The 21,124-nt window shown below is 33.6% G+C and overlaps 1 protein-coding gene across 1 annotated transcript in view; it reads right to left on the reverse strand.

Annotated features, from left to right (window-relative positions):
- Positions 1–2,618: 2,618 nt before the first annotated feature.
- Positions 2,619–21,124, reverse strand: part of LOC108736654 (phosphatidylcholine:ceramide cholinephosphotransferase 1) — a gene marked incomplete at its 5' end in the record, with an annotated part of 22,722 nt that continues 4,216 nt past the window's right edge. The window contains 5 exons of the mRNA XM_018469151.2: positions 2,619–2,744; positions 3,444–3,619; positions 6,050–6,324; positions 8,181–8,391; positions 15,879–16,097. Coding sequence (XP_018324653.2) covers positions 2,634–2,744; positions 3,444–3,619; positions 6,050–6,324; positions 8,181–8,391; positions 15,879–16,097 — 992 coding nt within the window. The remainder of the gene's footprint in view (positions 2,745–3,443; positions 3,620–6,049; positions 6,325–8,180; positions 8,392–15,878; positions 16,098–21,124) is intronic.

The following is a 21,124-nucleotide window of genomic DNA, read 5'->3' on the forward strand; positions in this document are numbered from 1 at the left end:
ATATTAATTAAAATTAAATGGATTTAATTAAGTCTCGCGTTGATAATGCCCACGTATGAAGTGGGCGAAACACGTGTCCGGTCAAATAAAATTATTTGTGGTAATTAGGGGTGAGTATTCCTTTTAATTTTAATATAACATCTATTATAAATACTAACTAAAAAATTGTTTTTAAAATATTCACGCGTTTCTACAAAATTATTCTGTTTAATTCATAAAACCGTAAATTAACTTTCTAAATTTAATTCCATCATTATTCATAACGTAGGAAATCATGATTCCACACAGAAAGTGTATCACACACATACATAAATAGAAGCATATCATTTCTCGAAACAAATGACCGACGATGCTATTATAAGGCCGTTAAAGAGATTAGAATGAAGACAAACAGATATCACTTGGAGAGAATGTTAGGGTTCTACGACTATTAAAATGCAATGATTTTTAGAAATGTAGAAATGAACTGCAGAATTTTGATATATTCGAAAGAAAAATCTGTTAAGAATTACTCAATCAGAAGATTAAAAAATCATTGCTTTGTTCATTAAGAAAAGAAAGAAAAATCTTCTTGACCATTACATTTTTATACTTTCATCTTTCTTAATTAATAAGGGAATATTTAACTTAAAAATAAGCAGCACAATAAAATTAAAGTATTTTGTCCGCATTTTAAACTACGATAATTATTCTTTATCAGAAATCGTATAAAAAATTGTAATGTACAGTACACAACATAAAAATGCCTAGATTATACAATTACCGAAAACAAAGATAAAAACATTCATTTACACCAACAGTGTTTAGTGTTATGAAATCATAATTATTTTCTCAGAAATAAAGAATTATCAAACTCAGACTTTTCTGTTAAAAGTTATGCGTGGTCATACATTACAATCAGTCAGTGAACAACAATCAACAATCATTCCGTTTTCCTACCCTTAGGGTTGGAATTTCTTTTCCAAATTTATATGGGGCCAACTTCGGGATATACCCTTTCCAATAAAAAAAGAATTATCAAAATCGGACTACTCTGTAAAAAGTTATGCGTGGTTATACATAAAAAAAAATATACGCGTCGACTTGAGAACCTCCTCCTTTTTTCCGTCGATTGAAAATATACTTAATTCAAAGAAATCTTTGTCTAAATATCTGAATGAAAAATTTATCTGGATGAAAATCTAATATTTTCGGTTACATTTTAGGAGACCTACCTTATTATGGTGTATGTTGTTAATGTCTATGTTTATAATTTTATTTGAAAATAGTTGTACTTTCCAAATTTAAATAATAATAAAAAATAGCATTAATTACCAAATTTTTCGTAATTTTTTAAACTTATGTTTAAATAACACATTAATTAAAATAAAACTTTTGCCTTTTTATAACAGTAAAAAGTATGCACAGTAAAATATCAAATTCCATTGAATATCAAAACAAAAAAGAATAATTAAACAACTTTGTATTTGCAGTTGTATTACTATGGATGAAAGAAGAAAATAAAGAAATCCTTTAAATAAAATTTTGGTAACAAATTCGAAAATCGAGCAACTTTCACCGTACAACACAATCAAATAAAACTTTTGTTAATTTTCAAGTAGATAAACTACTATTATTATTAAATGGACATTACCTTCAATAAAACAATAGTAACAATTTGAAATGATTAATATAGTCGACGTTATTTAAATCATTTGCAGTTAGATTGTTAGATTTTCCTTATCTCTTTTAAACCTATTCAATACACGGAATAATACGTAATGGTACAAATACCTGATTCCAAAAACTAAATACATATTTATTAGTTGTGGTTTTGTTAAATTAAGGTACAAGAATTACCCACTCAATCGATGAATATTACGTGAACGAAATTAATGTAAAGTGTGTAAAGATTGAATATTATTAGGTAGTTCTTGTAATACTCTGTAGAAATACACAAACATTTTTATTCACATCAACAAAGTAGATTAAAAACACTTGATAAGGCTTCTAAGTGGAACTTTCACCTTCGATTATCTGGAGGACGAGTTAAATTTCAACTCAAACAATTAAAAAAACGCTAAACCGCATTCCTACAAAGTGTATCATCTGCGATCATTTGAAAATATAAAGTACTTACGGACATCTAACAATTCTATTAATAATTATAATTAGAGAGAAAAGTTTATAAATTAATACCTGTATCAAAGTGTAAACTTACCATTATAAAACTGATTGTTTCACGTCGATGTTATGTCCCAAGAAGGTCATAATGTCAACCTACCACATTTATGTTTATAATCAACTGGCTGTGAAACTGAAATTTTACATAAACAAGGATTAAATCCGCACAAATATGTTATAGATTTCTGTTGTGCGTTTAAAGCTAGCAATATTAAAAGTTTAAACGATCACTACTCTCCGCTAGAGGTCACTTACAATGTGTGCAATTTTAGAGGTTGAGCGTTTTAAGTTTAGATGCCTCTAACGGTAACTTATAGAGACTTAAGTCGTAACAATTCTTAAAGCAAGGATTTTTTTAAATTAAAAACAGGTAAAGATAATTCTACAATTCAATGTAAATCATAAATAAAATAAGAAGATATATGTTACTTACCGAGCTTTTTTGATAAAACTTTGGGAAAAATGTATCCTTATCCTTTCACTGGGTGGGAAATATTAATAAAGCGAGGCGATTTTGGAAAAAGTAGGAGAAAAGAAAGCGCCAAGGAAATTAACAAGAAAACAAACATATAGGACACCATCTAAAACAAGAAGGGCTAATTAGAAACATATTAGAAGTAAAAACAGGAGTAAAAAGGGACAAAAAAAAAAATAAATATGTAGTTGGGGACATATGGGATGTCTAAGTCTAAGAGAAATGCGAAAATTGGTTTAGGNTAGTGGAAAGAAAATGAGTCATTGGCAATTTCCAAGTAATGAATTAGAAACATTGCTAAACAGTTAGAACAATATTTGGTAATTAAATTACACTTCCTCTACATTCGTGTCGTAAATATATTATTAACACTTCATTCCTCATAAAAATATTAGGTAACTGTCTATTTTATGAGACTGTAGGGACTAAAAGGGTTGGGGATGACCTTGTAGAATAATAAACACGTATTTGCAGAAGACTTGGACGTGTAGAGGGTGGAAGTAGTAATTTTTTAGTTTTGGGGGTCAGTCAGTTATAGTGGGGGGTTATGGTTGATCTTGTACAACACAAAAAGAAATGTCTAGATGGTATGAAGGTGGTAAAAATAGAAAATTTGAAGAGCTAAATTTAAATATTTTTGTGTTCTAGACAGTCGGTCATCCCTACCCCTTCATTCATTTCCCCACCCGTTTCAACTCAGGAATGAAGTCAAAGAGGAGTATAAATGAAGAAAAATTAGTAGATTTCATTTTGTGAAAATTTCGAGAGTGAACACGAAAAATTAATTAAAATATGTACTTCTTACCTTTAAAGTAGGATTGTTGGCTAGCGTATGATAAATCCAAAACAATCGACTAGTTACATAGTAGGCAACAATAACGTCTATTGTGTAATGACCTCGAGCTAATTGCAACATTATCACCCCTATCACAGCCAGCAACCAATAGAGCCAATGGATAGGATATAATTTTTTAGGAGTGTCTGTAAATAAAGGAAACATGAAACATCGATTTTATTTTTCTCACAACAACACCTACACAATTCATCTTTAGATAGACTTCGTTTACTTAAAATTGAAATACAGTAAAAGCCCTTTATTCGCGAGGTATACGTTCCATAAATATGCCGCAAATACAAAAACCGTGGATATGAAATGGTAATTAGTATGGAATCATAGGGGATACTTTCTAAGGTTCCAAAACAAAATCAATGTATTGATAAATTCGCAATTAAAATTAATCGTTATAATCAGCTTTAGACAAGAGTTAAAAAAATTTAGTGATTTCTTCTTGTTTTGAATTTTGAAATTAGTCCACTCGGTTATAAAAGTCGCATCGGCACGAGCCAATAGTACTCAAAAGATGCTGATATATTAAGGGGATTCAGTAGAACACGCGCCGTAGAATAAAAACAGGCTTATCGGTTCTAGATATCATGAGTTTAATATTTGGAACAGAGGTTTGAAATTTTGTAGTAAGATAGATAAAGCTTTGTTCTAAAGCATGTCGAAGGGCATTTTTTAACTTTTTAATGTCTATTGAAAATACGTGTCCTACAAGAAGCATCAACTTTAAGCACTTGTAAAATCTTTTAATGACCACATTATTGAAAACCAAAAACGTACCGAGTTAGTGTGAACCTTTGTCTGTTACCATACAAAAAATTAGATATTTATCTCGCAGCGTTAAAACACAATGTTCAGAATAGAAACCCATGCTAGATCCCCTTAATAAATGACACCGAATCCTTTTCTGTTTACCGATTGCAATCGCGAATAATGAAAACGCGAATAAGGAAATCGTGAGTAAGGAACTTTTACTGTATAACTTGAAATTATTAATCCTTTAAAATTTTTATGGCATGGTGCGAGGGGAGGGGCCAGGCCACGCGTTACGATCGAAGCTTGAGGAATTTCGCGTTACATAATTTCTGGACAGTCCCCTTTTTGTTTCTAGACTATGATCGAGTATTGTTGCTCAAAGTCTTTGTTCTTTTCGAAATAGCGACAACGCTCATTTAAAAATAATCATTAAAAAAGGGGTTTCAAAAATACGAACAGCTGATTGTGTCCAAACAAAAGGTTCACATTAGATATATCTGATGTTGGGGCCTGTCTCAATTGTGCAAAATCGCTTGTAAAATGTTACGGTAACATACAAATCTATCAGCAAGGACATAAAAATATTTATGTTGGAAGTCTAGTATTTACATGTAAAATATTGTAAGGCAAGCGGCATTGGCACTAATTAAGACCTGTCAATTATTTAACAGAAGCATGCTTGTGAATGATCACTGGAGACGACCTCGCCCCAAATTTTCTTTTAATTTGATGAATATTTTATGGTATCATCTTATAATTTATAGAGCATGGAAGCCACACGTGGCTCATTTGAATTACAAAGCGAACCTGGATTGGACGGTAATAAAATTCCGAAAAAAACGGAAAATTTCAAAGAAACTTCAAGGATATTCGAGAAATAGGAGCATCTGCTTTTATAGAAACTTTAACTTAACACACGATGTTAATTTTCACGTACTTTAAAATATTGAAAATATAAAATAGCATATTGTTATTGTAGAGTATCGAATTAAATTAAATTATTAAAATTTATTACACATTCAGTACATAAATTTCAATTTTTTACCAAAGAAAACGCTGTTTCAAAATCAGATTTTTGGCCAAGGCCCCAAGAAATAAATTTTATACAGTTAAGTTTGAGTTATTTTAAGTACGAAGGAACCCACTACTATTTATCTATAATTAAAATAAGTATTTACTTTTACATCTACGCAATTATCTATTTTCGGGAATTCGACATCGTTTTGACATACATACATCAGGGTGCTCCCCAACTGTCAAATGTTTACGAGAAAAATCAATGATGTTCTGTTTTCCGTAACTTTTCAAAACGTAAACAAAAAAAAACGAGTTTTGTGTTTAGTAATGAAAAAAAAAAAATTGATATACGAGGGCTATTTTTTGTTCAACCGCTGTACATGACCAGGTAGGTTAGGCACAGCTGATGTTCTTACCAAGCCGCTAATTGTCGCAAAAGGTGCGAAGTCTGGACTATACGGTGGATGATTGTGGTTTTCATGCATGATAATGTACGGCAGCACTGTGGTAACATAACGACAGGCATTCACAAACGATTTAAGTGGGACGTCTTATACCATCCGCCGTAAAGTTCAGACCTCGCAACGAGTGATTTATTATCAGAAAATCGGAAAATTAGTATCAGTATATGAAAATTCTATCAATCGTACTGTGCGAACAAGACGCTATTCACATTTTAATAACAAAATCATTTTGTAACACATACAGAAGCCTCTTTTTTAAAAAACAAAAATACCCTCGTATAATACGATAAATAAAAGTGCAATGTAATATTATAATAAAAATGTACTTACATTCAGCTATGAAGAGGTAACTAATTACTAAGACTACTGTGTGCCCACTGTATATCGAGTCTCCACAATAAGTTTGTTTGCCGTTGATGGACAATCCGAAGCCGGAGAACAGGCTGACCATCCTTTTAATTATAACATACGGGGACGTTTCGTTGGCTTTTGGCGAACAATAATAAGTTTTATTGGCAATAGGTAACACGGTAACGTACATGGTAATCGCACGGTACATGTACAATAACGACATAAGTAAAAATATCCTTCTAAATACAATAAATCTGAAACAAGAGAAAAAGTCCAAATAAACATTCGGTTTGGCTTTAACCAGATCGCTTAACAGTAATATTGTCGTTTGTTTTTAGAACGAGTCCTGAAGGAGAACCTCGGTGGGATAAATAAAGAGATTCCCATGAATGGTGGAAACACACAATGTTTTTAAAACAAAATAATGAATTTGAAAATTTGTATTTTAAATATTTTTTTCGGGCTACCTATTTGTTAAATATTTATAGTTTTCTTTGTGCAAATAGATAATAGATCAAAAAGAACATTAATTTTTATTACAGTTATTGTTAACTCACGATTTTAAATTGTATAAGTATTTTTTTATGTTTAAGTGTTTTAGGTCTGATTGGGAAACATTGTAGGACAAACGAGTTACGACTAACTCAAACTATCGCTTTTTAGATAGAACCAATTTAGCCTAGGTAAAACCAGTTTATGCTGAAATCGGATTTGACTAGGACAAACCAGTTTGGACTAGGCGAAAATAGTTTGATCTATTAGGCAAAACTAGTTTATCCTGAAACATGATCACTAGATTGAAAATTGTGATAAAAACATTCCTTCCCAAAAGTTCTTTAAGAAAGTCTTTATTTATCTATTTGTTAAATATTTATAGTTTTCTTTGAACAAGTAGATAATAGATTAGAAGGAACACTAATTTTCATTACAGTTATCGTTAAATCACGAATTAAAATTGTTTAATTATGTTAATAATAACGACGTTTTAGGTCTGGTTGGACAACATTGTAGGACAAACAAGTTAGGACTAAGTCAATCTTGTTCGTCTTGTCGCTTTGTAGATAGAACCGATTTAGCCTAGGCAAAACTAGTTTTGACTCGCAAAAACAAGTTTGGACTAGGCAAAAATTGTTTGATTGATTAAGCAAAACTGGTTTATCCTGAAATGATTTAGCAAAACAATCACTAATTAGATTAAAAATTGTGATAAAAATATTCCTTTCCTAAAGCTCTTTAAGAAAGCAAAATTAACAATAAAGGTTCTTGATAGTTATGATAATTATAAATTGTATTTAATTGACTCCTATTAATTATNAGCATGTTAACAAAGACTAACTAACCAATAGCTGAAGGTCGAACCAGAACCTTGAAATGTTTGATTCTTAAGACGTAGTAAATTAACGAGGACCATGGCTAAATACATTTGAAAGGCAGATTGTTTATAGAGGAATGCTCTGCTTTATGTAAGCGCTTATTTACAATTAAAATAGGAATTTGTTAGAAACAATGTCTTGCAAAAGCGAAATTTTCATACAACGTTGGTGCATGTGTTTATTACCAATAATTCTAAATTATTTTTCATACACAGACATTTAATTTTTCCGTAATTATATGAACGATTTGAATTATTCGCAAAAATCTAGAATAATTATTTGACAATTTTCATTAACGAACAAACGTATGTGCAAAGTTCAAGGATATTTCTATTTTAATAATAAATAAGTTTACGTGTAAAACAAGGCTGTAATTGCAATTCACATACTTATATATATGCATACATACACACGTCACTAATCGTAAAACTAATAACATAATAAGTCGTTAATTGGTGGTTTTAAAAGTGATTGTTTTCTATGGACAATAAAGATACGCGTTTTGTTAAAACAATTAAACCTACAAAGTCATTGTTCATAATAAAAATCGAATCGACTGTGTGGTAATGACAAAATTGTATATTGCACAACAACTTTTTTTAACCAAATAAAAATTTATGAAAAAATTAAATATTTTTTAAGCATTTCATAATTTACTATTAGCAGTGAACAGGGCGAATGTTATGATTTGAACTGGATGTCTATCAATGGGGAAATTGCGTTTACATTTAACTCACCTGTGTTTATGTAGTAAAATAGTAATCAAGGCAGAATTTACGGAAATAACTATAATGTACTCAGATACATCTAGAGCCCAATCTTGGACAGTAAAACTATCAAGGAAAATGTCCGGAAGGGGGCCGTACGTCTTACGGTCAGGTACTCGTTCGTGTACAAGTGACAGTGAAGCCAGCGAGAGGAGGAAATTGAAAAACATCACGAGTGCAGCTGAAACAAACAGAAAAACAATATTAAATTAGCATAATTGTAAAATTAATTCAACTCAAAAATTCGACTTAACCTAGCCTAATGTAAATTGTGAAGAATAGCATCGTACTAGCATCCCGATGTTATAGGACGTAGAAAGAGTTTAGGGGTTTTAAATATTTAGACGAGGGTGGTTCTAGCCGTAGTAATGTGTTGAAAAAACTCTCGATTCCTACAAGGCAGCTTTTAGGACTGTAACTCATCAAATATCTCGTTTTCGATCTAAAAAGTGTCGGCATCATCACGTAGTTTTATGAAACAATGACTTCCGGGTGTATAAGATACTCTGTAGGGGGTGGTTATGGTCAGAACTGCTGCAAAAATTAGCGATGCGTAAGAGACAGTGGCTTTAGGCTTGTAATTCGTCAAATATCCCGTTTTCGTTCAAAAAATGATCGCGGCATCCCCGAGTTCTTCGGTGGAAAGAGTTCCAGGGGATTCAAATACTCAGACGAGGGTAGTTTTATTCAGAACATCTATAGAAACTCCCGACTGCTGCACGATAGTGATTTTTAGGCTTTTTATTAGTCAAACATCTCGCTTTGGTTGAAAAATATATAACATCACGGAGTTGTGGCGTAAAAAGACAGACAACACCCGAGAATTCTGGGGTAGAAATATAACTTCCATGCAATAAGCTAGGTTAATATTATTATTTTATTAAATTATTTATTAATTATTTATAATTCAGTTATTAGTTAACATGAACTTACTATATAAATTGTTGACTAAATTATTTTAAATTAATGTGAAAATTCATTTTCGATTTTCTATCCACTACTAACTACCTCAGCTTAATGAGGGAAAACATTTGTTGCTGGTGTCACAACCCCGACGATAGTTTGTAGTGGATAGAAAATCAAAAATGAATCTTCACATTAATATTTCATATTAACCAGTATTAGTAATTAAAAATGTCATATTTTAAATTATCTAATTTCGTATTATAATTACATTATTGTAATAACGTATATTTCTAAATAAATATTGAATGTACGAGGGCGGTTCAATAAGTACCAGTGTTAGACATGAAGACACCTTTTTTTTTTAAATTTGTTTTTTTATTTTTCAACATAGTCCCCTTTTAGAAAGATACACTTCTCCCACCGACCCTGCCATTTTTTTTACCCCTCCAAAAAATAAGATTTGTCGAACTCTCCAAAAACCCCCCCTGTCTCGGCGATGACTTCCTCGTTTGAGCTAAATTTCTTTCTCGCTAGTCATTTCTTCATGGTAGGGAACAAGATGAAGTCGCAGGGAGTCAAATCGAGTGAGTACGGGGTGTGCGGCAGCAAATTCATAACGTAATTCATGCATTTTGGCGGCAACAACTCCTGATGAATGTGCCGGTGCGTTATCGTGTTGAAAACGCACCTTCTTTTTCGTCAAATGCGTCCGTGTCTCCTTCAATTTTTTGTCGAAGCGGTCCAATAACTCACTGTAGTATTGTCCAGTGATCGTTCTTCCTTTTCCTAAAAAATCCGTAAAATGATTTCCTCGGTAACAACGTTTGCCAGGCTTCCTGGTCGCTCCTATCAAAAACGGATCTTTGCCCACGTTTAAATTCGTTGAAGCAATATCTAACTGTGGTCGTAGATGGCGAAATGTCTCCATAAACAGTATCCAACTTTGTTTTCATCTCCTCGCATTTTTTCCCATCCAAAAACAGAAAGCGAGTTACCGAACGATACTGCTCTTTTTCCATCTTAGCGAAAATAACGAAGCACGTCTGAGTGGAATGGCTGCCAAATCCAAACTAACCTATCAATCAGTCTGAAATTCGTTTTGACGTGGTTTGATAGATGGCAGCACACGATGACACCAATTTCCCTCATGAACGTCCTCTGTCTTCAAACGCGGGTACTTATTGAACCGCCCTCGTATGTACATATAAAATTAGATTCTTCATGACGATATTACATATGCATTCATGCAGTAAGTATCAATTGCCATGCACGTATTTTATGTTTCCTAGGAGTTTATTCTTATGTAACAGGCGTCAACCAAAGAAAATTCAATTTTACTACAATTTCCTGATTCTAATCTTCAGTTCTACAGCATGTTAACAAAGACTAACTAACCAATAGCTGAAGGTCGAACCAGAACCTTGAAATGTTTGATTCTTAAGACGTAGTAAATTAACGAGGACCATAGCTAAACACATTTGAAAGGCAGATTGTTTATAGAGGAATGCTCTGCTTTATGTAAGCGCTTATTTACAATTAAAATAGGAATTTGTTAGAAACAATGTCTTGCAAAAGCGAAATTTTCATACAACGTTGGTGCATGTGTTTATTACCAATAATTCTAAATTATTTTTCATACACAGACATTTAATTTTTCCGTAATTATATGAACGATTTGAATTATTCGCAAAAATCTAGAATAATTATTTGACAATTTTCATTAACGAACAAACGTATGTGCAAAGTTCAAGGATATTTCTATTTTAATAATAAATAAGTTTACGTGTAAAACAAGGCTGTAATTGCAATTCACATACTTATATATATGCATACATACACACGTCACTAATCGTAAAACTAATAACTGTGCTATGAAAGCGTTTCAAGTCAGGGTATAAAATCTATAATATCTATGTGTGTTATTGCGGAATACAATTGTCAACTCTTGAACTAATGATCAATAAAAAAAATTAAATAAATTAACAAGTCATGCTTGCAAAAAAAACATCATACAGCAAAATCGAACCGTCGAGGCCTGCAAAAATTGGGACGCTACATCCGAAGATCAAAATACGTTTACTTAAACTTACATTTTTATGGCTTTTATTAACTAGTTGCCAAAAATGGGTATTTAAAAAGAAAATGGCAGAATATTTCGTTTTAAAATTTTAAAATGAAAAAAGAAAAGATTTTTCTTGTTGCGTAAAAAAGAGTATGTAGTAAAACTACTCGCTAAGCTGGTAAACTACCGGCAGGTGTGCTTTATTATCACTAAAGTTCGATTTTTCCTTATTTCAGGGACGAAATTTTGACATTTCCGCCGCGTGAAAATTGTGGTTGCTTTGGTTTAGTAAGGTCGTTAATCCTAAGACTGGCTGGACACGCATCTCCACTCATTGTTGTCCTGAGTTAATCTTCGCATTTCCCTAAACCTAGAACATCCCGCATCCTTAACTATTTTTAAACGGTAACCTAATCTTGGTCTACCTCTACCCCTCTTAACTCTTGATTCTGCTTCCAATATGTTTTTACCTAGTCCTAATGTTGAACTTTATATAAAGTGAGATGCTAGTAACATGCTCAAATTCTTGTCTGCATCTCTTTCTGTTACACATTAATCGGTGTAATGCTATTCCTTTTTCTTTTTTAGTGTCCGCTGCAATTCCTATCTGACATCTCTTTTCTAAATTTGCGATAAGTCGTGCTGTTGTGAGTAAAAGTAGGCATTCTGTCAGCAACCGCTTTAGTCTATTTAGTAAGTTGAAAGAAGAAAGTAAATGTGCTAGTTTTATTGTGGACTATGCCAATTTTGAATATCCCAACTATACATGGAATTTATTACCCGAAAGGGAATGAGGATAAAGCAACGTACTTTCGGTATGGGAATGGTAAAAAACATTTTGCTTGTATAGTGGATTTCATTTATTACGACCTTGGTTATAGCGACCATTTTGCTATAACGACATCAAACCTAAGTCCCTTGAATTTAGAGCATACTTTAGTACAAATTCATGTGGTTATAGTGACTTCGGATGTAACGCCGAGTTCGGGTGTAGAGACTGTTTTTAATGTATCATTTGTAACAAATCCCTAATAATCACATGCAGAGACAGCGACCAGAATCGGCTGCCAAAGACACAAAGGTCTTTCTTATCATTTGTTTGCATCCACACAGATGGTCAGCAAGTGTAGTGACCTTTACCGTATGTTCATAGATGTTAGCCAGTTAGATAGGTAAGCGTGTATGTTAAAATGGTTCAGTTACAAAGTGATGTTCTGAGTAGCAGCTGTGTTTAGTAAATTTTAGAATAAGTATGACCCCCTAGATGCTGATTTATACGTGTCTGTATCTCTTTACCTTTGCCTGTAACGACTTCTGAAAATACAGTGGTCCCTTCGTCGTCGTTATAGCCGAAATCTGCTGTATATATAAAAGCATAAAAAACAACAAAAACTAATCAGAAAAGTCTGAAATACAATTTTGTTCTGGCGATTTATTAAAAGAAAAATATATTTGGTGATTGAACAATAAATAATAACTTTTCGATTATAAGTACGAATTTTTCCTACAATAATTGTCGTTCGTGCATAAAACAGTAGTATGCTTGCTATGCACTTATGTACGTGNCATACTTAAAAAGAAAATGGCACAATATTTGGTTTTAAAATTTTTAAATGAAAAAAGAAAAGATTTTTCTTGTTGCGTAAAAAAGAGTATGTAGTAAAAGTACGCGTCAAGCTTTATTATCACTAAAGTTCGATTTTTCCTGATTTCAGGGACGAAATTTCGACATTTCCTCCGCGTGAAAATTGTTATTATTTTGGTTGCGTAAGGTCGTTAATCCTAAGACTGGCTGGACACGCATCTCCACTCATTCTTGTCCTGAGCTAATCTTCGCATTTCCCTAAACCTAGAACATCCTGCATCCTTAACTATTTCTGAACAGTAACCTAATCTTGGTCTACCTCTACCCCTCTTAACTCTTGATTCTGCTTCCAATATGTTTTTACCTAGTCCTTCGTGCCTGAGATGGTGTCCTACCAACCTATCTCGCCTAGTTCTTATTGACTTCCACAGCGCCCTCCACTTACCTATCCCTTCTAATATTTCACTGATTTCTAACCTTTTTTATCCACGGTATTCTCATCAAACGCTTCTAATCTTTTCTTTTCACTCACCGTCCACGTTTCGCGACAGTACAGAACCGTACTTCAGATATATATCTTTAACAATCATTTCCGAATTCTGAATGAACAGCTATTCTTGGTTTTATATCTCCACTGCTCCTTCCATCTTGAATTATTTTACTTCCTTGACACGAAAATCAGTCACTTTTTCTAATTTTGTGACTTTTTTAATCGGTCCTTAAAAAGAAAATACGACATCCCTGCCTGAAGTTTTGTCTCGCTCGCCTTCAAATACAATTTTGTTCTGGAGATTTATTACAAGTAAAATTTGCTGTAAATGTATTTTGCGATTGAACAATAAATAGTCACTTTTCGATTATAGGTACGAATTTTTTCCTACAATAATTGTCGTTCGTGCATAAAACAGTATGCTTGCTATGTACTTGTTATGCACCTATGTAAGTGTTTGAATGACGATGTAACATATCACCAATCGTGGAATATCTTGCCGGCCCTGTAATTTGCCGACAATAAAAACCAAAGTTGTATTTAAATCGATGATGTAACTCGTCTAGCATTACTGTATGTTTTGCTTACTGAACTAGTAATAAGTTGTTGGTAATTCTGCTGATTCACAAAGCATTCGAACGAATATGGTACGTAGTAAGGAAAAAAATACAAAACCGATAAACCATTACTGTTATAAAATATTCCTTAAAAGATCTATACTTAATAATGAAGTAACCGACAGTCGACAACATATCGAAGAATCTTTTCACAATAGAGAATGTATTTGATGGGTTTAGTTAACTGAAAAACCTCATTCAATATTACTATTCTAACTTCCTTGGTATCACGCCTGGTCACAAGAGCCGTGTTGAGATGGCTGCCCTGCAGAAGGTGAGCTTTAAAATTTTGACTCACCCACCCTACAGTCCTGACCTAGCTCCCAGCGATTATTACCTACTCCCAAACTTGATAAAAATCTTCCGTGAACTTTAAAACGCCTCCTCGTACGTATAATATGTATTAGTAAGGATATGAAAGTAATACATTATTTAAATTTCCTCCGTATTTTTAGTTTATTACAGTTTTATTTTTTAAAATGTAGCGAACAATAGGCAATAAACATCAGAATATATAGTTTAAGTATGAGATGATAAAGCTGTTAACGGGAACGCAATTATTTTTAACGAACTAAAAGGATGAGGATGTAATTTTGTAAAGGTGCGCCGATTATAATCTGATAGAATTTAGGGCAATCTATAAAAGTGAGTACAAAGGTTTGAAGAGGTTAGATGAGTTCAGCGCTATTTTATAACCACATTGTTCTAAAACTCGTCCGAAGGTAAAATGTCATTAATGAATAGTTTAGTTGTTTGCTTCTTGGTGGCATTTGTTATGTAGCATCTAAACTGAAAGAAATGTAAAACGCGAAATTTTGCGCGTTTGAATTTGAAAATTGATTAAAAATCTTGGCACCTTACAACACTCTGCTGCGATTATATCATAATACAAATTCAAATTACCTTAGCCACTCTAAAGAGGGAAATATTCGAACCGACATTTGAAGAGTGGTTAAAAAAGATCCGAAATTATGAATCATCGCCTTCGATTTCAGAAAAACAAAGTCGCTAGAACACATGTCACCTTATGACACCCTGCTGCGATTACATTATAATACAAATTTAAAATGTCATAGCCAATGTAAAGAGGAAAATATTCGCTCCGGAATTTGAAAATTGGATAAAAAAGACCCGAAATTATGAATCATTACATTCGGTTTTACAAAAACACATATTTACCAGGATACATGTCACCTTACAACACCCTGTCGGGATTATAACGTAATACAAATTTAAATTTCTTTAGCCACTGTAAAAACGGAAATATTCGCCCCGGCATTTGAAGATTGGTTAAAAAAGACCCGAAATTATGAATCAGGACTTTCGATTTCATAAAAACGCAAATACTTCAGAATATATTATCATCTTATAACACGCTGCTGCGATTATATCATAATACAAATTTAAATTACCTTAGCCACTCTGAAGAGAGAAATCTTCGCTCCCAAAATTGAAAAATGGAAAAAAAAAAACCGAAATTATGAATCATTACATTCGGTTTTACAAAAACACATATTTACCAGGATACATGTCACCTTACGACACCTTGCCGGGATTATAACATAATACAAATTTAAATTACCATAGCCACTATAAAGAGAGAATTCTTCGCCCCCAAATTTTAAGATTGGCTATAAAAAGACCCGAAATTATGAGTCACTTGATACGATTTACAAAACAACAATTACGCCAAAACATAGTCATATTACGACACCCTACCGCACGTATCATACAAATTTGAATTGACTTGAACCACTGTAACGAACCAGCGTGCCCAAATTTGAAAATTTCGTTTCTAAATCAATAATGTTGGATTCTTTTTAACAATTAGTGAAAAAACGATAAAAAAGACCAAAACAAACCAAAAATTTCCGGAAATAAGTTCGATTTTAGTATGAATCCTTCTTTTGTGCGGTGCTAAACACAATTCCATTGTCGACGAATGTATTACATGGGGTCAAAGGTTTATAGTAAACTTGTTGATGAAAGTAATAAAACGAAAACTCACCTATAAGCGTTTTCCACCGTTCTTGTGGAAATCTGGGTTCCTCCCTGACCGGTGGAGGCATATTAATTTTAATAATTCCATTAGATTCAGTACTTTTGTGTAGCGCTTCTTCGTCGTCATCTTCGAAATAATCGGCGGCCGCGGTGGGATGATTGCTATTGCCCCATTTGTCACCCTTGGCCGGCGTTGGCAGCAAAGGTTGACGCTGGTATAAATCACCTGAAAGGAAGAAGAACAAATTCGCTTACCTAAGAATACACAGAATGTAGTCGCAAAAAGTTTTTTGAATAAGTATGTTCACTTGAATAGAACATGATTTATGGAGAAAAACTCGCGTACTTTGGAGTTTTATCATGATTTCGCACATCATTGATTTTTAACTTTGCTACAGGTAGGCATACATCAAAGGAATGTTGAGCATATTTTTTTCTTTATAAAAAATTCCAACCCTAAATAATTAACCTTCCAGCACCTAAACTTTTTTTTACGTCCATTTTATTACACGAATTATAAGTTATGAGAATTGGAATGGGAAATTCTTTTGTGAAACAGTATTACCAATGTAAGGAAAAATCAAACAATCCAAGAAAATTCAGAGACTTTTGGCACTTTGCCTAAGTTTCAAACACTGCATTTCGTCATCAAGAAAAGTTTGTGAAATATTCCCACAGTACTTTTATACTCTATGCCAAAAACATTATTATTAATTAAGAGATACAATTTCAATAAACTTTAAACTAAAATATGTATTTATTAATGCTGTCTATCATTGCCTTCTAACTGCAACGAGAAAGAGGACTTTAATCTAAAATATTTGATATAACATTGCATACGTAAATGTGGATTATCTCATAGTTTTCATTCGTTAAAACTAAGTAATATTATGTTAAGAATTTTATATAATTTTTACTGAGACGCTCATAGATGATGTAAATATTTTCAGCGTGTACAGTTCACCTATATACTGCGATAAATATGAATACAGCAATAAGAGGTCAGTAGGTTTCTCGCTCTGAGAGATTTAAAAATGCATTTGAACATTTTTATTTTCATTTGTGTAATGTAAATTAATTAAAAAACATTTTAAGTTCCTGTTCATACACTAATGTTACAATATTCTAAAGAATGCACAAAATCATATGATTTATATCATCGCCATTTGAAATATGCTGGCCACTCATTGGTGGTAGGTGGAGATTTTAACGGTAGAATCGGGGCTTCAAATCAACTTGATGAAGACATGGTAGAAGGTTGCCAATTTTATGCAACCAGACAGGGACGAGACAAGACTATTAATAAAAACGGCGTCACCCTAGTAAAGGCAATGGAATCTGCCGGCCTTGTCGTCCTGAACGGCAGATCGAAAGCAGACAGGTCAGGTAACTTAACATTCATGGGGAGCATGGGACAGAGCACAATTGACCTGGTTTGGAGCGACTTACCCAGCTTGAGATATCTGCTGGATTTTGAAGTGTCAAATGTTGGAGTATCAGATCACCTTATGATTCAAGTGTCAATAAAAGAACATGCCGAAGATTGTAAGGGGACGAATAGCAAACAAGAACCTAGAACGAATAGCTTAAAATACGTATGGAATAAAGATAAATATGTAGATTACCAGAACGATCTATACTCTTTGGGAGTACAATTACACGAGGAAAGTGCTGACAATGTAGATGAAATGGGACGAATCCTGACCGACGCGATTAGAGACACCGCAAAAAAACTAGGGTTGGCCCAAAAATCTCGGCCAAGTAAAGATGTGGGAAAATCTAGCCCCTGGTACGATGGGGAATGCAGAAACAGCAAGAACAAGGTAAACCACACGTATCGAAAATACAATAGCACAAACTGTGAAGTTGCAAAACAATGTTATTTAGAAGCAAGGAGAGAATTTAGAATCTTAATTAAGGCCAAGAGAAGTCAATACGCAGAAAAAATTCAAAATGAGCTTAAGCTAGCAAGAGGCCCTGATTTCTGGAAATTAATCTCTAAATACCGAAAGAGAAGCTTTAAAAAGTGCCCTATTCCGCTAAATGAGTTAACGGAGTTTTATGCTATGCTCTACCCAACCAATATCCAAGCTGAGCTACTACTCTCGGACTGTAGACATCCAACGTTAGACGCTGAGATCTCATTCAATGAAGTTAAAGCCGCTCTTAGGGCTGCAAAAGCCAATAAAAGCCCTGGACCAGACGGTCTAACGAATGAATTTTTTAAGAATCTACCTGGCAACTGGGTGAGCTACTTCACTGGACTATGCAATAGAATTCTTGAGAGAGGGGAGGTGCCAAATGATTGGACAAGAGCTGATGTAATTCTGTTCCATAAGAAAGGAGATACCCTGGATCCTTATAACTATAGAGGAATAGCCTTGGCCAATGCGATATCAAAAATCTTTACTACCATCATGGCAAGAAGACTCGGAGAATGGAGCGAATCAACTAGAGCCCTGCCTGAATGTCAGGCAGGGTTTCGAGTGAATCGATCATGTGATGACAATATATTCGTACTGGACGCTAAAATCACACTCGCTCTGAGTGAACCTAGAGGTAAATTGTATGCCGCTTTTATTGATTACAAGCGAGCTTTCGACTCGGTATCGCATCGAATATTGTGGCAGAAACTATATAGCGCGGGAGTCAGTGTCCAGTTTATAAAAGTACTTCAAGATTATTACTGCAAAGCAAAAATGAGAATCAAAATCGATGACCAACACAAATCGGCAGATATTGATGTAACGACTGGCGTCCTACAGGGTGATCCTTTGAGTCCTATATTATTCGCCTTGTTCATCCATGACATTACACAATTTTACATAGAGAAGGGGTTCATTAATATTGAAAGGAGGATGGAGATACTCCTATTTGCGGATGACAAAACCCTCTTAGCATCGAACGTGATAGATTTGCAAGACAAGCTGAGAGTGCTGGAAGAGTACTGTGACACGAACGAGTTGGAGGTGAACACTAGTAAAACCAAAGTTATGTTATTTAAGAAAAGTGGAAGAGTTCCATCCCAGAGGACGATTAAGTACAAAAATAATGCATTAGAAATAGTAAATAACTTCGTGTATCTAGGGGTACCTTTTTCAACATCCGGGATGTTTAGTAGTGCCTGTGAATACTCCAAGACGAGGACAAGAGTTGCCTTAGGGTCAATTTGGAGTACAATGATTGCTTCTAAAATGACGAGCTGGAACCAAAGATTAATCCTATTCAATGCGATAGCTACATCAGCTCTTTTGTATGGGACGAGTGTATGGGGACATCAGTATTTAGATGAATTGGACAAAGTCTTCAGGTCATTTATTAAAGGTATTTTACTTCTGCCTCGGAGTACGCCTGGATACTCACTAAGGCTAGAAACAGGAACGTCATCACTAGAGGTTCGAGTGGTCAAACGAATTTTCAATCTATGGACTAAAATAAGCAACATGCCAGAACATCGTTATCCCAAACGGTGTCTGGACCAACTAATGACTTTGCATAATACTCCCAAGAACAACAAAAGAAGAAACTGGTACTCCAAAACAATGACAATAGTCACAAAATATGACCTGGTATTAGATCCCCGGAATGTAGACTTCAAGTCTGATCTGGACAAAGCACTCCAGAAAATAGTTAACTTCAACACGGACCAAGACATAGATAGAGTGGAGAATTCTAGCTACCACCCTCTATACAAGACAATCAGATACGAGGAGTTTGATGGTGCTGAATACCTGAAGTTCAATATCCCATTATATATGATTCGTGCCATTGCACAATTAAGATTAGCAGGCCAAAAACAGATAAGAATAAAACTAAAAGAGGTTAAATACATAATTGAGACTGACGAAAGGTGCGCGATATGTAGTCTGGAAGAAAACGAGACACTTGAACATATTCTAAAGGACTGCCCGATATACGAAATGTTTAGGGAGGTTTTCTTAAAAAAAAATCTGAGTATTTCTGAGATACTGATGGTGGAAGATGAACAACAAGCCAAGAATCTATGCTTTTATATCAAAAATTGTCTCAAATTGCGAGCATTTATATTGTCAGAATAGATCAACGATCATTAATATGAAATGAATTGTAATGTAAACAGATAAGAGTATGTAGGTATAAATATACAGAAAAATGGATATTAATTATATTGATGTAAGACATACATAAACGTGTAGGAATGTACATAGTTTGTAATCATAGTTCATACACTGTGACTGAAATTTAAGACTGTAGACCTAAAAAGGTCAACTTGTAAAAGATCTAGGATCTAAACAAGTACGGAATAAATAAAATATCATCGCCATTTGGAATGCAATGGAATTTCTGTTTAATTTTCGCATTATTTCATTAATTGACCTATCAGACATCACCAGGGATATCCGGAGACAGATACGTATGACGTATTATGAGTAATAAGCTGTTGTATAAACTTGTTATCGGTATTCTCTACAACTCGATTATACCTATACATGCATAGTATATACATGTATATGTATTTGTCTATGTAGGGAAAGAAAATTAATTGGTCAGAGGAAGTTTCGCCTTCGCGTAACTAACGTAATCAGTCACTGATACAACTTTTTTTCATTTTGCAGCATTGCAAATTCTGAACGCTTACAGTTCCGTTCTTTTTTTTTTTTTTTCTTTTGGTAAAGCCACAGGAAATACATTTTCCTCTAAGTGTGCTACTAGTGGATGCAATTTCCTGTTACATCTATTATCCTTCGGAATTATTAACAAATACTAATCAAATTTTTATTTCTACAGCTTTTCTCAGGAAAATAAACAACGTATACTTACAATTAGCATAAAAAGTCAGCTTATCTATATTTTTGTATATCTGCAAACCTATTAGCATTTTCAATAGTGTAATTGTGCAAAACTCAACGCCATTGTTGTTCTTTTTAAATGTTTTAATGATTTAAGTCTTCAATTACAATAGTTAGTAAAAGGCAAACCAACGAGTAATTGTAAGATTGAAAACACACTTAAAATCAGTAGCGTTTTAATATAGCAAGGACTATTGGGATCCGTCAAATGGGAGGAGCCTAAAAACATGGCGCCGATTAGGGAAAATTTATCGTAGTTCCTATAGTGTACTGTGCAATTTCCAAGTTTTTAAATTACGATAAAATGATAAGTATTGACACAATATGTGATTAGGCTGACACAAAGCCTCGGAAAGGAAATTTCGTTGAAGGTGAGCGTGTTTTTAATGCCAATCACATTATAAAATTCGGAAATAACAAATCC

The sequence above is a fragment of the Agrilus planipennis genome, unplaced genomic scaffold, assembly GCF_000699045.2.
Source record: "Agrilus planipennis isolate EAB-ADULT unplaced genomic scaffold, Apla_2.0 scaffold148, whole genome shotgun sequence".
NCBI lineage: Eukaryota > Metazoa > Arthropoda > Insecta > Coleoptera > Buprestidae > Agrilus > Agrilus planipennis.